General features: G+C 40.5%; 1 protein-coding gene across 2 annotated transcripts in view; it reads right to left on the reverse strand.

Moving 5' to 3' along the window:
* LOC149312752 (rho GTPase-activating protein 7-like) overlaps window positions 1-24,016 on the reverse strand; it is a 270,354-nt gene that overhangs the window by 150,725 nt on the left and 95,613 nt on the right. The window contains exon 1 of one of the 2 annotated variants that reach the window (XM_089525292.1): window positions 9,446-9,758. The exons of the other annotated variant lie outside the window; for it this stretch is intronic. Coding sequence (XP_089381418.1) covers window positions 9,446-9,566 — 121 coding nt within the window. The 5' untranslated portion in view covers window positions 9,567-9,758. Of the gene's footprint in view, window positions 1-9,445; window positions 9,759-24,016 lie in introns of those variants that run through there. 2 annotated transcript variants of the gene reach the window in all.

The following is a 24,016-nucleotide window of genomic DNA, read 5'->3' on the forward strand; positions in this document are numbered from 1 at the left end:
ACTTTCTGACTTATGGTGACCCTAAGGTGAACATATCATGGGTTAGTCTTGACAGTTTTCTTCCCCTGAGGCTGAGAGAGTGTGACTTGCCCAAGGCCTCCCAGTGGGTTTCATGGCCAAGCTGCAATTTTTGTACTTGAGTGGGGATGGTCTCCAGAGTCACACGCTCAAGCTGCCTTCTGTGCTTTATTATGCTTGTTGTTGTTGTGTGCCTCCAAGTTCTTTCCAACTTATGGGCCCAGAGCATTCCCCCTCCCTTCCGAGTGCTGTAAACAACCCTAGGGTGTAACTATCTTGGGGCAAGCTTCATCAGAGGGGGATTTTCACTGCCATCTCTGAGGTGAGAGACCTTGACTTATGTATGTGGTGCCTTCAAGTCATTTCCGACTTATGGTGACTCTAATGTGAAATTATCATGGAGTTTTCTTGGCAACTCAGAGGGGGAGTTGCTATTGCTAGGCTGAAGCTGAAAGATTGTGCTTTGGGTTTTCCTTCTGGAAGTCTTGCCCCCTGTAAATCCCACCCCGTGGCACCGGGTGACACCGAGTGCAGGAACGCCACTGAGTTTGGGCACTCAGTCTCTAAAAGGTTCACCATCACTGCTCTAAAGCAAAAAGAACAGTGCCAAAACATGCAGTTCTATTCAGATGTGTGCACGGGATTGCATGCAAACCCATAACACTTTAAGAATATAAACCAGTGGTTTTACGAAACCAGACCACCCCTTTTCTCATACAGAAGGGGGTAAATTGCTTCTTGCAGAAGCCTCCAGTAGTAGAAATTAATTATTTAAGTTAAAATAGGTTGCAGCACTGCCACCTCCTGCTCTCTTTTAAAACCCATTTTTCAGAATTGGAAGTGGGCTTTTGGCTGAACATTTATTTATTTAATGTTCCCCCTTTCTCTTAATATGGGACTCACATCATAAAAGGAGGGGGCTTTTTGGGCACTGTGTGCAGCAGACAATTGGTTCCTGGACCTGACAAAGATGCTCACCTTTGTTGTAGAAAGGGCTGAGCTGAATGGAATGAAGATGGTTGGTACTACAAAAATACAAGAGCTAGAAGGAAAGAGATGAGTTTAGCTTTGAGAAGACTGGAGGTGGCAGCAGGAGGTCAAGGGTGAAAGCACTCTTTAAATACTTCAAGGGATATCCCATAAAAGAGGGCAAACACCTGTTTTCTGATATCTTACAGATCAGTGGTAGCTCCAATTACTGTAGGCTTATAGCTAAACTTTTTGATGGTAGCAATTAAACATTGGGACCAAGTACTCAGAGGAACAAAATGTTCTCCTGCAGGGTGAATTTTCAGCTGAGGCTTGGTAGCCATTGCTGGGGGTGCGCTACACTTTTCATACACTGAGCTAGGAAAGATGGCTCAACAAGTGCCAACCAACTCTATCATTCTAAGAATGGTGAATTTGCAGGATTTATTCTAGTCAAGCTGCATCATTATTAGTTTTCTTTTTCTTTCTTTCTTTGCATACAACATAAGGATCAGTCTAGTAAAAATGTGAAGGAGTACTGGAAAGTTCCAAAGAGTGACAACTTCAACAGAACTGACGAAAGCAAGAAAACTAAGATGGTCTTCTTTCAAGTTGGCTTGGATAATTTTTATTAATACTTCAGGCTTGCAGTCAGTTTGCTCACACCTTCAGCTTCTTGATGAACATTCTCCTTGACACCTCAGATCTATACCTTTCCCCTTCCTGCCCTCAAACAGCACACACGCCTCTCATTTTGTAGTCTAGTAATACAAAGCCATGCTTATGGACAACTCTGTCTTTGTGTGTCATTCCACTTCTGTGCAAGAACTGTGTTAAAACTATTGGCAAAAGACAATATTCCTGTTCACATGTATGCTTTAATTTTAATCAAGTTAGTGTCTTCAGCAAGAATATTCACTAACAACCTCTACCCTAAAGCAAATCTACTGCCAGTTGCATTGCAATGGTGTAGCTGCTGGAAACTTCCCTTATCAGACTTCATACAAGAAGGGCAAGGGTGTTGAATGAAAACATTCCAAGAGCTGAAGATAAACACCACAACCTCTCCAGAGAAAAAAAATGTGAAGGAGTGCTGGAAAGCTCCAAAGAGTGACAACTTCAAGGGAACTGACGAAAGCAAGAAAACTAAGACGGTCTTCTTTCAAGTTGGCTTGGAGAATTTTTGTTAATACTTTGGGTCTGCAGTCAGTTTCCTAACACCTTTAGTTTCTTGATGAACAAGCTCCTTGCCACCCCAGCTCTATACCCTTTCCCTTTCTGCCCTCAAACAGCACACAAGCCTCTGCTTTCCTTCTGCTCTGTAGAAAGATTCCCCTCAGACTTTTTGCTCCATCAAACCTCCACTCTTTTCCAAATGGAGGCTATGGGTCCCTGCTTTCTTAAAAAAAAAAAAAGCTTATTAACTTGCTATAATTCTGCAACTGACTAATATTTTTCCATAAACAGTGGCAGCTGGTGGCTTCCATGTCAATGGGCAGTGAATCTGCCCGGACTTTTAGTCTGAATGGTAAAGGAGGTATCCATAGTGCTTAACCTTTTGTGTTAATAGGATTTAGCCCCTATTAACACGGTCCCACTGGCCTTGATGCCACCAATTACCAGTGAAAGTGTCCAAAAGCTATTAAAATGTTTAATATTACAAAAATTTTGATCCGCCAAGCTGGCCTCTACAGCATAAGTCCAGAGTATTTCAAAGACCATATCTCCAGTGGTTTGGGTGTTGGACTAGGGGGTTAGTCAGATGGTGAAAATAATCCGGGAAGAATCTGGGTTGAATCTTTGTTGTTCACATGCATTTCGAATGCAATCTATCTTACCATGTCTGATTTCACCCCAAGTTTTTCTAAATGATTTGATTTCTTGGTTGTGTGAATAGACCCAGGATAGACCAGGATAAAACTCTGCATGCCTTGAAAATGTTGTGAATACATTAATATAATTGATTCCATCTTTATTCAAGTTCTGATATGTGTGAGTAGCCGAATGCACAGAGATGCAGTTCAATAGTGTGAACAACAATCCCAGAATGCATGAGTGAGATTACACATTTGCATAGTTGCACTAAAAAAGAACAATGTGTGACTGACCCCTAGGGCACTGGAAAATGAGATTTGAATCCCCATTCAGCCTTGGAAACCCACTGGGAAGCCTTGGGCAAGTCACACTTTCTCAGCCTCAGAGGAAGGGAAGGCACCCCCCCCCCCTTTGAAAATATTCTGTCAAGACAACGCCATGATAGGTTCGCTTTAGAATTGCCCTAAATTAGAAATGACTTAAAGGCAAACAACAACAAACAATATGCACATATGATATGAAACTACCAGGTCAGATATGCCTTTCATAAGCAAATATCTTGAACCTTTTAAAAGCCACATGAAAACATCTTCCAAAATGCATTCAGGGATGGCATTTTCTCTGACCAGCCTCCACTTTTCTTAACCATTTCCTTTTTGATGGCCATAGTTTTATACCTATGCTTATTAACAAGCTCTAGGGAGTTAGTCAGCCAGGCTAACCTGGACACAGATGCTCAGTAAATAATTCTCAAAGCAGATTCAATTTACCTTGCCTGTTGCAGGAAAACACAGTAGGATTGGCCAGGACAGAATACCACTCCTTCTTATATATCTTATGCAGATATATTAATGCAACTCAGTAATAAAAACTGATGTTTCTCCAGGGCTCTTTCAACATTTCCCCAATGCTAATACTGCTAAAAACATCTAGCCAGAGAATGGGGAGAAAAAGGAGGGGGTGAGTTGATATAAACAGATTTTGTATAAAAGAGCTTTGATATGATAGGTTTTGCTAACTGAGATGCTGTTGTTGTTGTGGCTGTGTGCCTGTCAAGTCATTTCTGACTTGTTGTAACCCTAAAGTGAACCAATTATGGGATTTTTTTGGCAGGTTTCTTCAGAGTGGGTTTGCCATTGGAATCTTCTGAGGCTGAGAGTGTGTGACTTGTCCAAGGCCACCCAGTGGGTTTACATGGCAGAGCCGGGATTTGAATCCTGGTCTCCAGAGTTATAGTCCAGTGCTCAAACTGCTACGCCTTGCAGGCACTTAACTGAGATGTGCCTGTATCAAAATCTGCATGACTTTATACTGATTTCATATTACAAATTCCAAGCATTAACAAGGAAAGTTAAAAGTTTTGCTAAATGTTTACAGCCATTTCTCAAAGCACTTGCTTCAAGGAGATGTAACCTTTTTACCATTAGGTAGCTTTGGGTAAATGTTTGCATGGAATACTACTTTTGTTCTTGATGTGGCAATCATGTTTGCACAGCTACACAAGTACTTGCTAAGTTAAGCTGATGAGTGTGAAGTAGAGACATGAACGTCTCCACACAAACAGTGGGCATGCTCTAGGGAATCAGAGCCAGTCATTATTCACCATGATTCCTTGTGCATCCCTAAGTATTGGAACAAGGGAACCTCTTTTTCACACAGAGGAGTTTATGGCACAGGGCTCGGGAAATGGGAACGGGACGTAACAGAAGGGAATGGAAATGGTGTGGAACAGGGAAAAAATACTTAATATCGCATGGGAGAATGCCGCTGATGCCACTGAGAGTCTCTGATCCGTTACCCATCAGTCCCACAGCAGCTGATTTTGAAGAACGATTCTGAACAGTTCTTCAAAATTGGCTGCTGTGGGACAGATAGGGAACAGATCAGGGACTCCAGGTGGCATCGGCGGTGTTCTCCCGTGTGATAATATGCATTCTCCCCCCGTTCCACCCCATTCCCCAAGCCCCATGGATAATCTTATTGGTTTCTGTATCACAGAAAACACTGGAGTAATACTGGTTTGGATGTAGGATTGCTGTTGTAAATAAGTCGTAGCTCTGAAGGGTACAGTTCATGGACGTTTCCTCAGCCCAAATAATATTGTACATGTTAGGCACCACATGGGAGGGATCCATTGAGTCTAGGCATGTGAAAATCTGTAAGTCTCATTTTCATTGAATTTCTCAGAATCCTACCAGTGCACTCATATGGTTTTGTGCTATGCAATCTTTTTTTGAGCTATGCAATTCTTTCCAGCCTGAGAAACAGGGCACTGGATCACAGATTTCCAACGTCTCCTTTAATTTGGCTTCGCACATGTAAACTAATATAATTAATAATAATAATAATAATAATAATAATAATTTGTTTTATTTATATACCGCTATTCCAAAGATCATAGTGGTGAACAGCAAGTAAGCTAATTAGCAAGTAAGCTAATTAAAAGTCTTTTGTCTCTGAAGAATTATTTTAATCAAATATTGTTACTCTACTTAAATATGGGTCTGTTTAACCTGATCAAACCAGAGAATGGCCCAGATTCTGTTGTTAGTCTTGCCTACAGAGGACTGATTTATTCAGTGATCTTGCTTATCTATTGATTCACTTCTCAACAATTGACAAAACAGGTCTACTTGAGTTGTGAGTGACTAACAAAATGCCAGCCAATATGTGTTTTTCTCTTTCCACAATGAAAGGTACACCCAGAGTGTAGCACAAGAACTTAAATAATTCCCTTCTGGGCCCAACGATAGTGGTAGATCTTTTGTCTTGGCCTACTCCCTCACTCTGAGGTATGGTATGAAGTCTGGTTACCTCCCACTCAACCAGTGTATGTTGTAGCTGTCAAGAATGTTGATTTTGGCCTGAGTAACCTGGATTCAAATTGCTACTACCACATGAAGCTCACTAAGAAACTTTCCCCCCTAACCTATCTCACCAAGTTATTGTGAGAATGAAAATCAGGTAATTTCAGGTTTGCTGCCTAGAGGTGAGTGGGTGGGATGCCAGTGTGATCGACAACAGATAAATGAACACACAAACCACATTAGTGCTCTTCATTTCTCCTTCTCAGATTTCTAAGGACATTTTCCAGAAAAGACATTTATACATGGCTTCAAACAATATTTATATGCAACAGTGAGTGGGATGTCCCACTGGATGATAAAATATGGCCAATTATCTAAACAACCATAGGTCATTGGCCTACTTTGAAAAATTAATGGATCACTACTTTTTACAATCCTCCACCATCTTATCTCTGAAAAGAGGCATTTTAGAGGGAGGGGCGTGGAAGGAAAAAAGGAAGAAAATATAGGACTGATAATAAATGCCTGGCATCAAGAATATAAATATGTCTGTCCTTATCAGTATATTTTAAGAAGCTTTGGTTTCATTCTAGGAATGTAACAGTCTCAAGTAATATAATTAGCAGTAGCCCTTGCCTCTGATATTTCACAGCCTTAGTTTACCAAAAAGAAAAAAAGAAAAATGTGTGTGTGTGTGTGTGTGTAGAAAGCTATAGACATTGATATTTGTTTGGTTCTGAGAAAGCCTTCCATGTTTTATAAGTATGTCACACCAAGTTCAAAAAGCACAGATTATGTATCCTTTCATATCTCCCTCTGTGTGCGAAATACTGAGGGGAAAACAAGGAGCCAGACATGCTTGAAGAAGTATTAGATGGTGTTTTTGGAGGTTGGGCAGATATTCCTGGAAGCTGTTGACATCAATGGCAAGTTAATCTGAGCTGTGAACAGAACAGCTTTACTCGAGCATATCATAAAGATCTCTAAGCAGGTGGAGTAAAGGATTTCTGGGTAAATGAACAAACAGCAAGCAGAAGTAGTTAACCCTATATAAGATATGTCTATACTTTTTATGCTTCTTTATATTTGATTTCATTAACTTAGTTAGAAAGACTAATTACTACAAGGAGGAAAGAGGTATTAATCAGGAATCTTGAGGGTCTGAATGCCACCAAATCAGCTGCAGATGGGGGAAAGTGCTTGCAGGCATAGGATCACATTTTACCCATCCTGGAGGCACTATCATACTATACAGCAATAGCACTATGATTCTCATTCTATTTTGATGGCCATGGCTGCATCCTATGGAATCCTGGGGTTTGTAGTTTGATGAAACATTAGAGCAATCTGGCTGAGAATTCTAAATAATTTCCCCTAATCTGAAAATCCCCAGGATTTCTGTAGGATGTTACCATAGTAGTTAAGTGAAATCATCGTGCTTTATTAGTATACTATTTTAGCATTTTAGCATTTTATAGTGTTGTGTTTTATAGTTTGTTTGTGATCAGATATTTCTGATGTTCCACCCTTTGGTGAAAAGGGTGTTATAAATAAATGTTGTTGTTACTACTACTACTATTACTACTACTACTATAACTGTGTAGTGTGAAAGTGCCCCCAATGTAGCTGTTTCACTGGCTTTACCATAATATAATTGTTTCTCAGGGACTGGACAGACACTATAGTATACACTACGCTGAGAGTGAACTAGAAAGAACAGTGCATCATAGGTCTATAAATGGCAGTGTAGTTATGGGTACTGCATTTAGCACCTTTGGTACCAACTGGATGAAGTGACATTTTAGTTCCAAATGTCCTGGGCCCCAAGACATTTAAAAAAAAATTTCTTTCATTTTCTTAATGTACATTTTTCAGTTTTTATGTTTTTGGTTTTTAGAGTAACATTTAATATAAGCTGACTTGCAGCTATGTCCAAAAGGTAGGATATGACTCATAAATGAATCAGTCCACTATCTGTATGTGGTTGATGTAGTAAACACAACTGTTGATACAGGTTGGCTCTGCTGATGTGGTAGTATGAAAAGGTCGCAACCTGTGTTCACCACCTTAATCCATCATAATGGCAGGCCTTGAAGTACCTTCATACAGTCCTTGGCTTGATATTAGAAGCTGATTTTGGCCTCTGGTAAAAGGAATCTGTCCCTCCATTTGTGGCTTGCATACTGGATGTAGAGGAAAAGGAGAATGGGACAAGGGAGAAAGAGATGGAGAAAAAGAAGTGGCCCAACAGCAACAGGCACTGGATTGCTGGCATGTGACCCACTCTCCTTTGCCAAATTATCATCATGGGAGAATACTGTACATCCAAAGTGAGAAAACTGTTGTCCATTCTTGCTCTGGTGTAAATATTGCAGCCAGTCTCTTCACAGTCCAGCAAAGGACCATGCTAACTATGGACTCAGTACTTGCAACAAATTTTCCTAAGCTCATCATGTTGAGGTTGATACTTAAACACAGTGAGGCCATATTCTATGTACACTGACCTATGAACAAAGCCCACTGAACATAGTGGAATTTACCTATGAGTAAACATGCATGGGAGTGTTTGAGTAAAGTTAGAAACATAAGGACCAAGATGACATATTCTGGCTTGAATTGTGGACACAATATTCAAGGCCAGAAGAACATGATTGTCTTTGTGTGAGAGGAACTTATTTCAGCCATAAAAATTAAAGCATGAGCAAAAGATTATGGGTGACAAGTTAAGGCCAATTTATCATTTGTCATATGGTAGCATTATGAGAGGAGTTTGCCCTCTTCATTTGTGCTTGTATTGAAGACAAGCAGTATATATATATATATGTTTTGCAACAGCCTTATCCAGACTGCAAACCCTGTCATCTTGAGTAATGGAGCCCAATGGCTGATCTGGGTAGGGATGATGGGGTTTTAATCCCTAAGTGGTTAGTCCCTGACCAATGGGACCACTTGGGAAATCTTACATTCAACTTTCACTTGAATCAGGTGTGTTTCTTGATTTTGGTGACACTACCTATGTACAACATCTTCATTCTCACCTAAGATAGGCTCAGTCAAATCACAAGCTAACATCTCTTATCACCACACCCATTTTCTAAACACCCACATTTCACTCAAGATAATCCACTATGTAGCATTATCTGTGCAATAGAAGTCTATGGACACACAAGACTATGGGTGAGGCCTCTACAGCCATCTCCCATTGTAGGAAAATATTAAAAAATAAATAATTCAAAAAGTCATGTAAAAGATGACAAAAGGAGGAATCAAAAAAAGATCGTTGTGAGCATCTCCTTCAGAGGGGACAGTAGGCTTGGCTTTAAGCCTCAGAAACCAAAAGAACAACTCAGTTTACATTTCACATGCTTGGTGTTGTCATAAAAAATGTGAGCTTAGACCCCAGAAGTAGGGAAAGCCCTGCCAGGAAAGGGGAGGGGGGGAAAGGCCAGCAAGCTATACTGCCAAAAGACCTATGTCTCTCTTTTGACAAGGAAATGGGCCATAAGGCAACCACTGATGCAAACTAGCATCTTCATGCTCAAGAGAGACTTGCTTCTCCAGAAGATCAAAATGACTTTGCTGTGAGAGAATCAGAGACTGAATTATTTACTTAAGCTACTTGCTTTAAATGTCCAACAATATTTCTAATTAGAATAGAGCTATTTGAACCTTATATATCACCAAAAGGCCATTGATAAGAGTGGGGGTACAAAGGGACTGAAGAAACACTTCAGGGGTAATGTTCTTACCCCTGGATCAATAGTACTGCCTATGACTATTAGGAGATGTCCTCCTGAGGAACTAAAAATAGTTTTCCACCACCACTTCCTCCTCACCTGCCAGGCGTCGGTCTCTTGTAGTTTTCCAGAGAGCATCCAAAGCCCTGGAAGTGGAGTTTTTGATATGATCACTGAATGATCTTCTTAGAGGGGCTCTCACTGGGTGGTGATCCATCATGCAGAGAAGAGACTGTCACATCCACAGTATTAAAAGAAAGAAACACATCACTTCAGCCAGGCCTCAGGAGAAAGGGACATTCTTTGTGCTGTTCTTTCCTGGATCTCTCTTTCTGCCTGTGCAAGGTGGTTCATTCCTTGGGAAGAAAGGTCTGTCGTCAGCTCTGTTTCTGTGTTGTTTCCCCTTTCAAGATTCAGGCACTGCAGTTCTTCTTACTGCAGACACAGGGAAGCAGAGAGACTGCAGGCAACCTATTGGCAAACGGCCAGACTTTGGGCTGCTGCTGCCCGTCACATCTGGAAAGGCTTACCAATGAGCTAACGATGATACTCTCATTTAGATCTGGAGCTTTAGCAAGGTGGGGGTGTCCTGGGTTTCAAGCTTCCTGGTTCAATGAAATCAAATGACAAAGATTCTCAGATGCCTTTGCTAAGCAGGTGATCCGTCATTTTCAACACAGAGCAAAGAGAGAAGTCAAAGAGAGAGAGAGAGAGAGAGAGAGAGAGAGAGAGAGAGAGAGATAGGGAGCTGACTTTTCCTGATAGGGCATATTTGTTTTGTTTCACAGGGTCTTTCCCCTCCCTCATTGCTTTGCACATTCCTCCCTTGAAAGGTCCTATAGGCTAGGGCCCTGTTTTGTAAAAACATATTCAATGGACCTTTAGTGATCAATTCTGAATTTGTTTTTAATTTTATGATGAGGAAAAATATAGGACTACTCCAACATTATGCATTCTGACAGCAGCTCCATGTGATCTCAGCCTGGGGGCACCCTTAGAATCCCATTGCTGATTTCTCTCTCAGTGGTGGCCAGTGACTCCAGTGTCAGTGAGATGGTGAACCTGCTCTGGAGTTTAACCTGAGTTTTAAAAAAACCCCAGAAGATTGACTTTCTCACAGATTTCAGCCACCAATGTTCCATTCCTTGTTACACCCCATTTTTCCAACTCCTTATTCCATCCTCTGTTCCAACCCCCTGGTCTAGACTCCTCTTCCAACAGCTTGGGCATCCACTTGCCAGTATGTATTTAATTTTGCCTGATCATTACAGAGCCAGACAGCTGACTGAGGCAAAGGACAAGATGATGGTCCTCTACTCCTTCCTTATTCTTCAATTAGAAGTTGACTGTTCTTAGTGCGGAATCTTACCTCATCTCTGGTGACCAGACAGCTCCCATCACTACATTTAAGGGGACCCAAAGTAGCTTAGAACAATGGTTCTCAACCTTTGGACCTCCTCATGTTTTGGGAGCCCACTTGGTCAACAATCAGGAATTATGGAACCTGAAGTACAAAATGTCTGGAAGACCAAAGATAGGGGACCATCGTCTTGGAAAATGCAAATCATACATAGCTCTGCTCTCCTAAATTATTGCTGTAGCACTCTCCCAGCATTTGCTGCTTCACTCTGCCAAGTGGATAGTCTTCCTGACCCTGGGATGTTTGCAAGCATGTGCAAAAAAGTAACATGGAAGGAACATGAATTCCATACGGGGCAGCAACATTCAGGAGTCCCTATTTAAGGCCCCATGCTCCAAACCTCTGGCATCTTCAGGTAAAAAATGGAGGAGGGCTGGAAATGATCTTTGAGAGTTGATACCAACCATACTAATCACTTCTGAGGCTGATGCCCCAATATTCTGAGGCCATTTTGATGTGTTCCTCTTAGTATGAGTTGCTTGAAAGTATCTAGCAGCTGTTGAGGGCTAAAATGGTTGCATGAAAAGATCTTAAGGTGAGGCTCCCAAATACAGAGTTTGGAGTACATGGATAGGATGAGTGGTGAGAGTAAACACTTTGCATATGCTCAAAGGCCTTGTTACTGTGAATGGTTCATGCATCCAAGGGTCAAATTCTGGCTCAGTGTAAATCAGTTTTACATGATGGACAGAAAGGATTTTTAAGTCAACAGGGATCTGTAATTCACACAGACAACTTACACTACAGGGATGTACTGTAATTTAAGGGAGTAGAAAGAGAGTGCAAGAAATGCTGAGTGTTGGAATACAGGATCATGTAAATGCATTTTTTGTTCCAAGCTCCCTCCTGCATATGCATATATGCATACAGAGAGAGCAAGAACGAGCAAGCAAGATAGAGCACACTTTACACTTTCTGAGTGGTGAAACAATCCAGACAATAACTTCAACATCTCATTATCCCCTCGGTCTGGAAAGGTTTTTAAAAAGACTTTTGACTGAAATGGCATTTTTATTTTAAAAAAGCAAACTGTTGCCTCCTCTTTGCCACCCAGTTAGTGTGCCACAATAGGATGCAGCCTGCAAATTACAGCCAGAAAGACAAAAGACCAAGTTTGGGTTTTCATATTAGTAGCCCTGTGAAAATAGTGGCACTTGCTTTTCCAGTGGAAATACATCAAAAAATAGCGCCTATCTCAAAACACTACAGTGTAATCACTCATTGTGACTGTTATCACGATAGGGGCAAACCCTTTGACCTTGCTTGCCTTTTCAGCTACTTGAAGATATATCATCCATTGGTAAATGTCAAGCCTTGACTGCATTAAAGTATGTCTTCTTCAGTCTCAGAAGAATTGCACTACAGCTTCCACAATGGGGCCTGTATTGCAACTGATCTGGAGACTCCAAAGATTGGGGAAAATTATATTACAGTTCGGAGGAAGGTGAACTGCAAGAGGTGGGGGAGATGACCTACAATCTGCAGACCAAGTCTGGCTGTTGCTTAATTTTATTTGGCTTTATTTGGTAAAGACTACACACCACCTTGGTCATTTCCATCTGTATCTTAGATTAATAGCATTTCCTTTATTTTATGACAGGAGAAGGGATGAGGGACATCCTCTTCACTATGGTTTGGACACCCATCCCAAGGTTGCACAGAATATTCATGGCCATTTCTCACTTCAACTTGCCTCATTCCATTGCAAGGCTATGTGTCTTTTTCTGTCCCTTTTCACTATCAGTGAAAAAACATATCAGGCTCACTCACAATCCTGTGAGTGCTGGCAGTTATGGCATCTGGGGTATGGGCCAGGCCTTGCTTCTTGTAATCTCCCACTCCAGGAAAGGGACTATCAGATAGGCAGAATGATAGGCAAACAACAGAAAATGCCTTGGTATTTGCATTCCCCCGTTATTTTTTGTTGTGTGACTTCATGTTATTTCCAGCTTATGATAACCTGTCATAATGACCAGTGTATATGAGCCGATCACATGGGTTTTCTTGCCAAGATATAATATTCACAATGGTTTGCCATTGTCTTCCTCACAGGCTGAGGGAGTGTGACTGAACAGGGATTTGAACCCTGGTCTCCCAGAGTCCTAGTCCAGCATTCAAACCACTAGACCAGTGGTTCCCAAACTTTTATCTTCCATATGTTTTGGACTTCAGCTCTCAGAATTCCTGACTATTGGCCAAACTGGCTGGGGCTTCCGGGAGTTGAAGTCCAAAACACCAGAGTTTGGGAATTGCTGCATTAGACTGCAAGCAGCCTTAAGTCACAGTTTTGGGAATGAGGTGGGTTATAAAATGAATCAATAATAATAATAATAATAATAATAATAATAAGTAGTAGTAGTAGTTATAGTAAGGATTGGGTTGTACTGAAGATGCAGATCCAGTGGCCATTGCTCCAAACTGTACTTCCAAAGGCATTCCCCTCAAACCAAGCCACAGAAAAGCAAAAAGTGACCATGCTGGTTGGGGGCAATCTGGGAGTTGTAATCCCAAGTGATTTCTCTGAGCTCTGCAACTGGCCACCAACTGACCGTTTGGTCCCCAATTGTTTTTTCTCCTCTGGGTAATGATGGAAGAATGCCTCCACCCTCACAATTAGGGCCAAACTAGATGAAATACAGCAGCTATGTGGGGACAATTATTATTATTTCCAAAATATGTTAATGGCACTGTTGGTGGTAGGGCAATATGGATCTAGCCTACAGTACTGGGGAAGGCTTACCCCTTTCCCTCATGCTGTTTTCCCTAGTGAAGTTCCTAACCTGAAGCTGCTGTTTTCTTTCCTGGTTCAGGTGACCCATGAAACTATGTAAGTAAAGCAAAATATCATTTCTGTATCTTATGAAGCGAATTCTACCATTATTGGAGCCTGAGAAAGTTTTTTTTAAAGGACTGAAATTGAAAATTACTTTTAAAAACAAAATTCTGGTAATTGTAGCCTGAAAGACAACTTATAAGTTTTTTAAAAGTGACATTTCTCCCTTGCTACCCAGGCTATAAAGGTTTGTAACAATCCTTCTATTCCTTAGAAGTTTGGCTGGGAGAAATTCAAAATGGCAGCACATCCCTTTACATCTGGGGCAGGAATTGTGCAGCCTTCCAGATGTTGAACTACAACCCCCAATATTACTCATGCTAGCTAAGGCTGCTGGGAATTGCAGGTCAACAACATTTGGAGACATGTAACATTCTCACTACTGGTTTAGAGAGCCCCTATCCTAAGAAAAGCTATCCAGCATTTTCGTTGCTGGAATTGCAGAATGATTGATCATAAGGCATTGTCCTTGTTGTTTTCTGTTTGGCCACACATCTGAAGTCAGGGTTAAAAGGACATGGAGGCCAATGTCCAAAAATGCCAAATATTTACAGTATTGATCAGATCTCAACTCCAGTTTTCAGTGACAACAGCAGCAGTATTAAGACAGCATACTGTGTATGTATGTGTATGCACGTATACAGTTGGGCCTCCATTTTTGTGGGGGATCCATTCTGGATCCCTCTCCCTATAAAAATGGAGGCTTGCACATATTCAAGCCCCATAGACTTGAGTGGGGTGTGCCGGGCGCGTGCGCCATTGAAAATAGTAGAGGTCGTCCCTCCGCACTTATTCAAGGTCACGAATCTCAGATCCATGAGTTAGGAGGGGGTGACTATATTAAAAAAATTATTAAAGTGACCATAGCAGTATCAATATGGTATCTTTGTAACAAGAGATGAAGATTCAGGATTACATAAAGCATGTTAGTGATTTAATGTATGAATATGTGTAGAGGGGTGATCTCTGCTATTTTCGATGGTGCATGCACCTGGCACACATGCACCTTCCAGAGAAGGGGGAAGAAGTAACAAGCAAATCTACAGTGCTATATAAATAAAGCATAATAATAATAATAATAATAGGAGTGATTATTTTGGATTGATCCTAACCAAAAGCAATTAAATAGTCAATAGGGTGGAATTAGTGGGACCCTTAGGTGTGAATGATTTGTCATCCAAAGGGGAAAGGGGAAGCCAAATATTACAATACACATACTCTGGAAATAAAGAAAGCTGATTTCAGTAATACTGGGTGAGATCCCATGCTCAAAGGGGAGTGAGTTCATGTTGAAAGGGAGTTTGTTAAAGGCAAAATATCAAAAATACAAATGCAAACAATCCCAAGGAAGAAGAAAGGTGGGGGTATTTAAAGAAACCAGGGTTGATTTATAAAGAACTTTCAACTGAGCTGAGATTTAAAAGGGCCATGTATATGAAATGGAAAAAGAAATCACAAGAGGAATACAAATAGCCAGTGCTTTTAGGGAAAAAAATCAGGGAAAAAAGCTCATAACAGGCTTATCCTTGCTAGAGAGGTTAAAATTTTACAGGGTGTTTTTGGGCTATATTGGGAGAAAGAAGAAGCATAGTGAGATGGTAGAGCCACTATGTGGAGAAGATTTTGAAATGCTAATGTGGAGAGAGAAGGAGCTACAGTTGGACCTTCACATCTGTGGGTTTGCCATCCATGGATCTGAGCATTTACAAATGGTCTCCCCATTTAGAGGTAGAGTACATTTTTTCTTTGGTGGAATACTAAGGCAAAGAAGATGCTGGGCATGCCACTATTAAGAAGAATGGGACTTGAAGTCCCACATTTTTTATATCAATAGGGACAGGGCACAATGGATCCCCTGCAAATAAGGAGGTTTGACTGTACTACTCAGCATCTTCTTTGCTTTAGTATTCCGCCAAAAGAAAAAATGTCTTCTATCTGGGGATATAAAGAACCATTACAGGGTTTAGCTACTATAATATAAACTAAGTCTTCAGTGCCTGGTGAGGTACATTCCAAAAGTACTAAAGAGATTGAAGATGTGTTTTCAGAGCCTCTATAGGCATTTTTTTTTTTGAGAATTCCTGAAGAACAGGAGAGGTGCAAAGAGTGTGAATGTGTCCCTATCTTTCAAAAGAGAAAAGAGGATCCAAGCAATTACTGTCACCTTGATGATAGTAGCAAGAAAGGTTCTAGGGAGATTATCACAACATAGCTTTTAAACTGCAATTAGCTGTGAAATAGTGATTTTGGCAATACTAATCGCATAGTGTCACCATTGATCCATAGTTGTTGTGTCTCCAAAGCATGATTAGGGAATCCCTTTTCAATGATGGGAGAAACTTGTCAATAAGCTCCCAATTACACTCTTGTCCCATTAGTTCTCAAGTGCCTAATATCACTGCTGTGGCAGTTGCAATACTGGCAGTTGCATGGTGTCACAGTCTCTTCCTTTCTCCCTCAATATTCCTAAGCAGCCTGATTTCCTTTATTTAATTTATATTTCTTTTCTTTTAAAACTTAAATCACATTAGCATAACTCTGGAATTGTGTTAAAAAGTAAAAATAAGAATAAAATAAAAATAAAACCAAAAGGCATGATGACTAGGGCATAGAGTGGGGAGGTGGAGTTAAGGGAGAGTGCGGAAGAGAGTGCAATGGCAGAAACAGCCCCATTCGTGCTATTGCAAAAACATACAACAATGGCTACTCTCTCAAACCAGCATGTTTCCATTTTCTTTAACTAGTGTCATTGCGGCAAAATAGATAAACAGTAATCTTTGAGCACCTAGAAAGGAATGCTATGGTTATTAAGATCCAATGTACATTTCTCAAAAAACAAGTCATGCCAGATTAATCTCTCTCTCTCTCTCTCTCTCTTTTTTTTGATAGAGTAACAACCTTGATTGAGACTAAAAGTAGAGTGTTTCCCTGCTTCTCCATTGCTAGAGTTCTCCAGCAAATAGCCCCTCCCCAGCCCAATACAAAAAGCACAAGGGGGAATGTACAGTCTGTTTTCCCCCAGAGTGGACCCTCTCCTAAATGCTATAAGCACTTGCAGTAAAGAAAAGTATTTATGACACTCATGGTCCTGTTCCAGTACACATCTGTCAGTGCTTGAGAATCCTTGAGTATTATGTCAGTCCTTGCACATGATGAGCACTGAGGGCTTTAATTCTCCTACCCACCTAATCATAGGCAAACACTAGAGATTACCTGTCTCTTTTAGTACTGAATACGTTAACTTTATGAAAAACAACACAGAGATTATCTCATTATCAGTGCCTTGTGGTGTGCTCAACGCCTGCTGTACATTACGGCTTGGCTTGGCTTTCAGAGCCTGTACTTTCTTGAAGTAAGAGCTGTACTCATCTTGGCAAAATGTCTAAACCCATTTTAGTACACGCACACACATTCTCTCTCTATCTGGTGAGACACCATAATTGCCTTTTGTTGTCTAGTAAACCCCAAATGGTAGATTTATGTAAGCCCTAGAGAACAGTTTGAGTCCTGTTGTATTCAAAATGCCCACATTCTCTTTCCAAAACACAGCAGAAGAGCCTCAATCACCATCTTGCTACTGACTGTGCATTACATTGTTCTTTCAATACATTGCCAAGGGAAAAGATTAAGATCAATTATGTTTCCCAAAAAATCCAATTGAAAGAAGCCTGAGACTAAGTGATCTCCTGGACCGCTGCCTAATTTGAAGGAAGAGACATAATGACTACATATAAAAACGATCGTACCTTTTTGGGAGAAGCTGTAAAGGCAGACAAACTCGAGTGAGACCAGGGCCGTAAAAAGGCAAAAGAAATGTAGCAAATGAACCCCAGAGTCTAAGATTTTTCCGGTTGTTGTCCTATTTCTTCATGCCTGGCTCACCGGCAGAGGTGGCCTCACCTGCTGCTCTCATGTAATTAGTCTTAAGCCATCCTCAAACAATTAGCACTGCTTAGCCTTGGCCAAATTGCTGGCAGTTATGTTTGAAGTTGTGAGCATTAATGAGAGGAAATGGGACATTTATTGAAAACTGGTGCCATGGCTCAAGACAGGGTCCTTCGAACAGGAAGGAAGTTATTAAAACCCCATTCATTTAAGCCATGTGTGGCAGAGCTGGCTTCAGCAAAATGAGCATTTGCCTACAAAGTAGTGTTAAAATAGGTCTGGACTGGAGTTTCAGGTAAGGTGTAATGTTTCAATAGGCCTTCTAAGCTCTTGCCGCAAGCCATAGAGCACAACCCCAAAGATGTTTACAGTGGGGTCATGCTCTTTCCCCTTTGCCACTTCATTGCCACATTTCAAAGACCCCACCCAAAGGAAAATAGAAAGATGACATTTTCACCCCCCTCACTAAAAGAGACCACCTCACAGTGGTGGTCCCCAACTTTGGATCTTCCGCTGTTGATAGAGTACAGTCCCCTTTATCTAGAGCTGCCCCATCATTAAGTGCCTCAGATGGAAGATGTGGGCTGCAGCAACGGCAGCCCCTGGCTAGTTCTACGCAGCCTCCTAGTGTATTTCTTTCTATTTGTAAGAATGGGGTGTCTTACAAAACCCCTAAACCAGTCTTCTACCCTCAAGTATGGTCATGAACTTTCTCCCATCAAGAGAACTGATGGAAAATCCAACTGGCAGTTGAGTCAGTGGTCTAAGTTGCAATGCAAAAATAATGCTGTTTGACACTGCTTTAACTGCCATGCCATAATGCTGTGGAATTCTGGGCATTGTAATTTTGTGAGATATTTAGCCTTTTCTCTAAGACAGCTCTGGGGCCACAAAAACTACAAATCCCAGGATTCCATAACATTGAGTCATGGTAGTTAAAGTGGCATCGAACTGCCTTATTTTTGCAGTGAAGATTAAATCAGCTTCATCACATGGGATGGAGGGGACCTAGGGCAGCAAAATGACTTGATTTCCCTGCTGTCATCCCTGACCCCTGCTTCATACTGAACTAAGCAGTCTCTAAGCTGTTTACAAGATGTAAGCCAACAATCTGGGTACTCATTTTAGCGATCTTGGAAGGATGCCCGGTTGAGTCGATCCTGGAACTCCTGAATGGAATCGAACTCACCACTTTGTGACTGTGAGTCAGTGGCTGCAGTACTAGCATTAAACCACTGCACCACCAGGGCTCATTATGATGCATTACAGCACTTCCAGTCTTGATCCTGAGTGGAGATTTATCAACTTTACTATGCTTTTCATGCATATTCAAGAACGAGAATACTCACATGAGTCATTATTCACCCATGTGTGCAACCAAAACCACCTTTACTTTTAACATCCTCCCAGCTATTACCCTTCCTGTTAAATAAGAAACCTTGTATAATCTATTTTGCCATTATGAGGGAAGCTTACAAAACTGATTATGCTATTTCCATCCAACAGTATATTATTTTGCCATTTTTTTTACTCTGATGACAAAAATGTACCAATTCATGAAAATATCACAAGAAGCCACTGGAAGTGATTGCCATCTGTTTCAAAGGGTAAAATGCATAGGAAATAAAAAACAAACTTACAAACCACATCTCTTTCCCTGCATTCTTTCCTTTGGTTCATCCCACCTTCTTCACTCTGACTCCATTGTTTTCTGGACAATGAGCATTGTTTTCTGGACAATCTTTGCAAAGAACACTACAAAACAGATTTTAGCTAGTTTTTTTTCCCCCAGAGCTGTAAGACTGATATAGCAATAGCATGTACATTTCTATACTGCTTATCACTGCACTTAAGCACTCCCTAAGTGGTTTACAATGTGTAAGCTGATTGCCCCCAATAAGCTGGATACTCATTTTAGTGACCTCAGAAGGATGCAAGCCTGAGTCGACCCTGAGTCCCTGGCTGGTATTGAACTCACAACCTGATGCATGGATCTGGACATTAGAACTTGTCAGTTTTTACAAGGACTATAAATTTTACTTTTTTTAAAAAAAGCTCTTCATGGCTGCAACATTTTTCCATGCTGGGTGTTTCCCAGAGTGGTGTTGGTGGCCCATCTGGAGGGGATGGGTTGGCGGTCATTATGATTGTGCTCTTCTGCACTATGGTTGCTATCTCATCCCCCCTATTAGCCAGCATTGATGGTAGATCTCACTTAGGACTGGCACAGAGATACAGCCATGGAGTATGGATGGAAAGAATATTCATAATTATTCATTTCCAAGTTGAAAAATGGGTTTCTTGACAGTTGGAAAACCCTGTTGAGAAGGCTAAAAGATGAGAATTTTGTACAGTTTTCTCCTAATATTCAGTGTCCTGAAGTGTGGAGGAATTATTCTGCAGAAAAAAGCATGCAGATTTTTTTTTGAATGTGTGGGGAGAGGGACCTGTTTTCTCCACACAAGAATGTATCTGTAATACTTCAGGATGTTTCAATATGGAGAGAATACTGTGAAGGAAAATTCATTTTCTCCCACAGAGGGGAGAAAACTACCATAATTATTATGTGAGGATGAAATATTTGAAGATTTACATCCTCAAACAAAGAGAAGAACCACTTTATTAAGTTCAAGGTGGTAAGGTGGAATCATCATTAAATGCAGTACACATTATTTTGGGAAGCCTGTTCTACTGTTACGTCTCATCCAATATGCTGAACAGCTGCTGAACTACTACAAGAAGCTACAAGCCCAGAGATTATAGCAGGCTATCTGAAATACCATGGGCAACAGTGTCCTTATGATGCCACCTTTAGCTTCCTGAGGCACCTACTGTCTTTGCCATTGCTGCTCTGAATAAATGTAAAGGCATGAGAGGAATCCAGCAGTGTTATAAACTGTCACCTCATGACACCCATTCATTTTATTCCTGGGATTCTGTGCCTATTTTGCACAGCTGAAGAAAGACAGAAGAGCAGCAGTGAATATCTCCTGAGCATTCCAACTCGAGGATAAAAATGAAGCTGGACAAAACTGTACTTAAATGAAACCACACCTAGATTTTATGGTGCACTTTCAGGCTCTTCAGGACCACAAAGATGTCAACAAGTCTGAAGGAATGCAGATAAGAGGAGTATAAATGATTTAGAAACTGAAAGGTTTGATTTACTAGAGAACATTAAAATAGCAAAATATGCTCAGCATAGCCAAAGGAAGGCGAATGGATTTGGAGACAGACAAGAAATGACAAGAAGTGTCTCAGTACTTCAGGAGAGAAAAAAAAAAAACTCCCCAAAAAGGAGAGCGAGAGAAGAAGAGAAAGTGAGCAGGGGAGGGAGGTAGTAGGTTGACAGAGAGGGTGGTGGGTCCCACTTACTTTAGCTCTTATCTTGCCCTCTACCGTCTGTGAAATCATATACTGGCAGAATGTGCTCCCTCCACATATTACTCCTGAGAGAATGTGGGTGTTAGTATAAAAACAGTTCCCTACTGATTTTCCAATCATTGCAGGATTCATCTGATCATGGACCCATTGTCAAACCCACTGTACATTAAAGTCACAAGACCAGGGAATCACTCATGCGGCTCAGTAAATGGACTGGAAATGATCAGTACTGTATCCAGCTGTTGAATTTACATGGCTTGGATCAGAAGCCCTGTGTAAGCCACTCTGAGCTTGCCAAAGAAGAGGTGTAATATAAATAGTGTTTGTCTGGAAGAATTTTAGACAAGCCTAGTTGAAATGGAGACACCACATGTTGGGAGAAACAAAGGGCGCAAATAAAATTGGATATCAGAGAAATTAAGATAGGCTAAAGCAGCTCATTCCCCGTCTAACCCTTATCAGATGGCTGGGCTCTGTAGACATAAATCATCACGCTGGAATGGATGACAGAGGTCAACAGCCATGGAGATGTAAATCTAACCCTTAGTGCAAGAGATTCCACAATCTTCCTTGGGCAATATTTTGCTCTGACCATCTGTTATGGAAATGAAACTTTTTTTTTCTTTTTAAAGACACATCTCCAATCTATTATTGAAATCCCTATATCTTTAAGTAGAACTGCTTTTCATATTCTTAATGGGTTTCTTTAAAACGAAGTATTCTGAATTGTTAAAATATTCCATTAACCTAGTAAAGCAAAGAGACTGGGCTATGTGTTTACAAATCCCAGGTGAAGATATCAACTGTACCAAAGGGGACTTATGCAGACCCTAGTTTTTCATGCAATGTATACCTGCAAAGCTGTTATAGTTATTACTCTGATATATAGGTAAAGCACTTAAAATATTCTAAAAGCACATCTTTTACTTGAATATTATCATTTCCTCACAGCGAGATCAACATACAGAAAAGCCAAGATGTTTGTGAGTTGTTTGCCTCTTAGGTTGCCTTGATTTCTCCTGATCAACCCCACTCATTATTGGCAAGTACATACTGAGTGAGATACATAAAGGACAGGGTGACCAGACATCCTCCTTTTCCATTTCAACTTTCTGTTTAGGGGGAATTTCAAAATGTCCTCCATTTTGAGCATGACTAAGAAGCATGAATTTACATGTATATGAGTGTTTTTAGCTTTTATTTAGGAATGTTCTGCATTTTTCTTGAATGTCTTCCATTTTGTGATGCCTTGTCCTCCTTTGTGGTTAGATCGACTGGTCACCCTTATGACAATGTGGTTCATATCTGGCAGAATTAATGGGAGTTTTTTCTAGTTATGCTTCCAGTACTGCGGAAGCACTATTACACAGAGGCATTACCAGCAGCTTTCTAGAAATCACATGACTGCTTTGCCATGTTCAAGCCCTGTGAAGAATTTATAATGTAGATTATCTGTTCAGCATAGCAACATCCATCACAAGACAATTTGTTTGTTATGCTGGGCAAGGCTTCCACTTCCAGAGGATGCACACTGCAGCAGGTTGTATAGTTAACATTATGGTGCACACTCTGGTGGATCACAGGTCTTATAGCAGTTATCAACCATTTAAAGTTCATCGGTCCAACCTCTTTCTGTTTTCGAAGCTGCATTAGGATTTCTCCTATTGTTTAGCTGGGCCCAAGAATTGAAACATAGCCAAATATACAGCCACAAGCCACACTTTCCTGCATGCATGCCCCAGAAAGTTGTGAGCAAAGGATCTGGTTCAGCTGGTGTTTTGGCAAAGTGTTTTGCTTCCTTTTCTGTATTTCCTAGAGGATATGCAGAACAATCCAGGTGAGATTACCACCTGGGCTTCTTTAAAAACAACATAGAAAACATCACCATCCATTTTTGGAAAAAGGACACTGTGGGACAATTGAAGTTTTTATTTATTTATCTCATTTGTAATACTTCTATTTTAGGCTAAACAATCTACAAGGCCTTTATGCTAGAAAGGTTGTAAATAAGCCCCACTGAACCCTGTATGGAACTATTCTGGAAAAGGAGGATTGTAACTTGAGGGTGTTAGTTTATGCTCCTCTCTTAGTATGATTTCATCCAATGGACATTTCAGTTTGAGATGAGCCATACATAATGCCCCTAGGTTGTTTTTATTTTGGTACAACGTTTTTCAATTCTGGACAAATCTTTGCTATGATCCACTGTTATTATTATATAAATAGTTGTTATTATTATTATTATTATTATTATTATTATAGTTTATTTCTATAGCACTTTAAATGTACCTGTCTTATGCTTTGTACCCATTTTAGGAGATTATTGCATTCGCTTTGCTGTTGGAATAGATCCATGATGTAGCTTTCTTAAGGCAGATCTTATCGCATTCACCCATTGCTGGATAGTATGCAGCCCATATGCAATCCAGGCTTCTCTTGCAGCTTTTCAAGAAAGGGATTTTCCCATTCTTGAAAAGATAGAGGACAAACCTGGAGAAGCCTGGGTTGCATACAGGCTGCATACTGCCCGGCAATGGGTGAATGCAGTAAGATCCTCTTTAAGAAAGTTACACCGTGGGTCTATCCTGGCAGCGAAACTAATGCAATAATCTCCATAGCCTTTACAAAAATGGATGAAATATTTCTAATACTTTTTGAATTTTTTTTGTCCAGTACTGTACATAGATCATAACAAAACTGTATTTTTGGAAAGCACAAAACCCATGACATACAAGAAGCCAAAGCAAAACATAAATACAATCAGCTGTTGTTAAAAAAGGCAACCATATGTGTTGCTGAAATTCTTTAATGTATTTTTCAACCAGTGTCAAAAGATGTAACTATTTCATTTCATCATTACCTCCTTTGCTAAACACAAAATATAGACATTTTTGCGGGTTTGAATTTATGCAAGGGGGTAAATGGAAAAGTATTTAGATCATAATTCTTCATAAACTGTCACTGGAAATTATTTAAATTTCAATTGTTTACATGTTGGTGCCTGCAACAGATAGATCATTAAAAAAACCAAGAGCTGTGTATACAGATGGTGTAAATAAATATACTAATACTGATAGCTAGTATTCAAGATTGTCTACTTAGTTACATCTGCATAACTAACATCTCCAGGTGTGACTGACCTACACCT

The sequence above is a fragment of the Sceloporus occidentalis genome, unplaced genomic scaffold, assembly GCF_023333645.1.
Source record: "Sceloporus occidentalis isolate IW3139 unplaced genomic scaffold, rSceOcc1.0.p SCAF_5, whole genome shotgun sequence".
In the NCBI taxonomy this organism is placed as follows: Eukaryota; Metazoa; Chordata; class Lepidosauria; order Squamata; family Phrynosomatidae; genus Sceloporus; species Sceloporus occidentalis.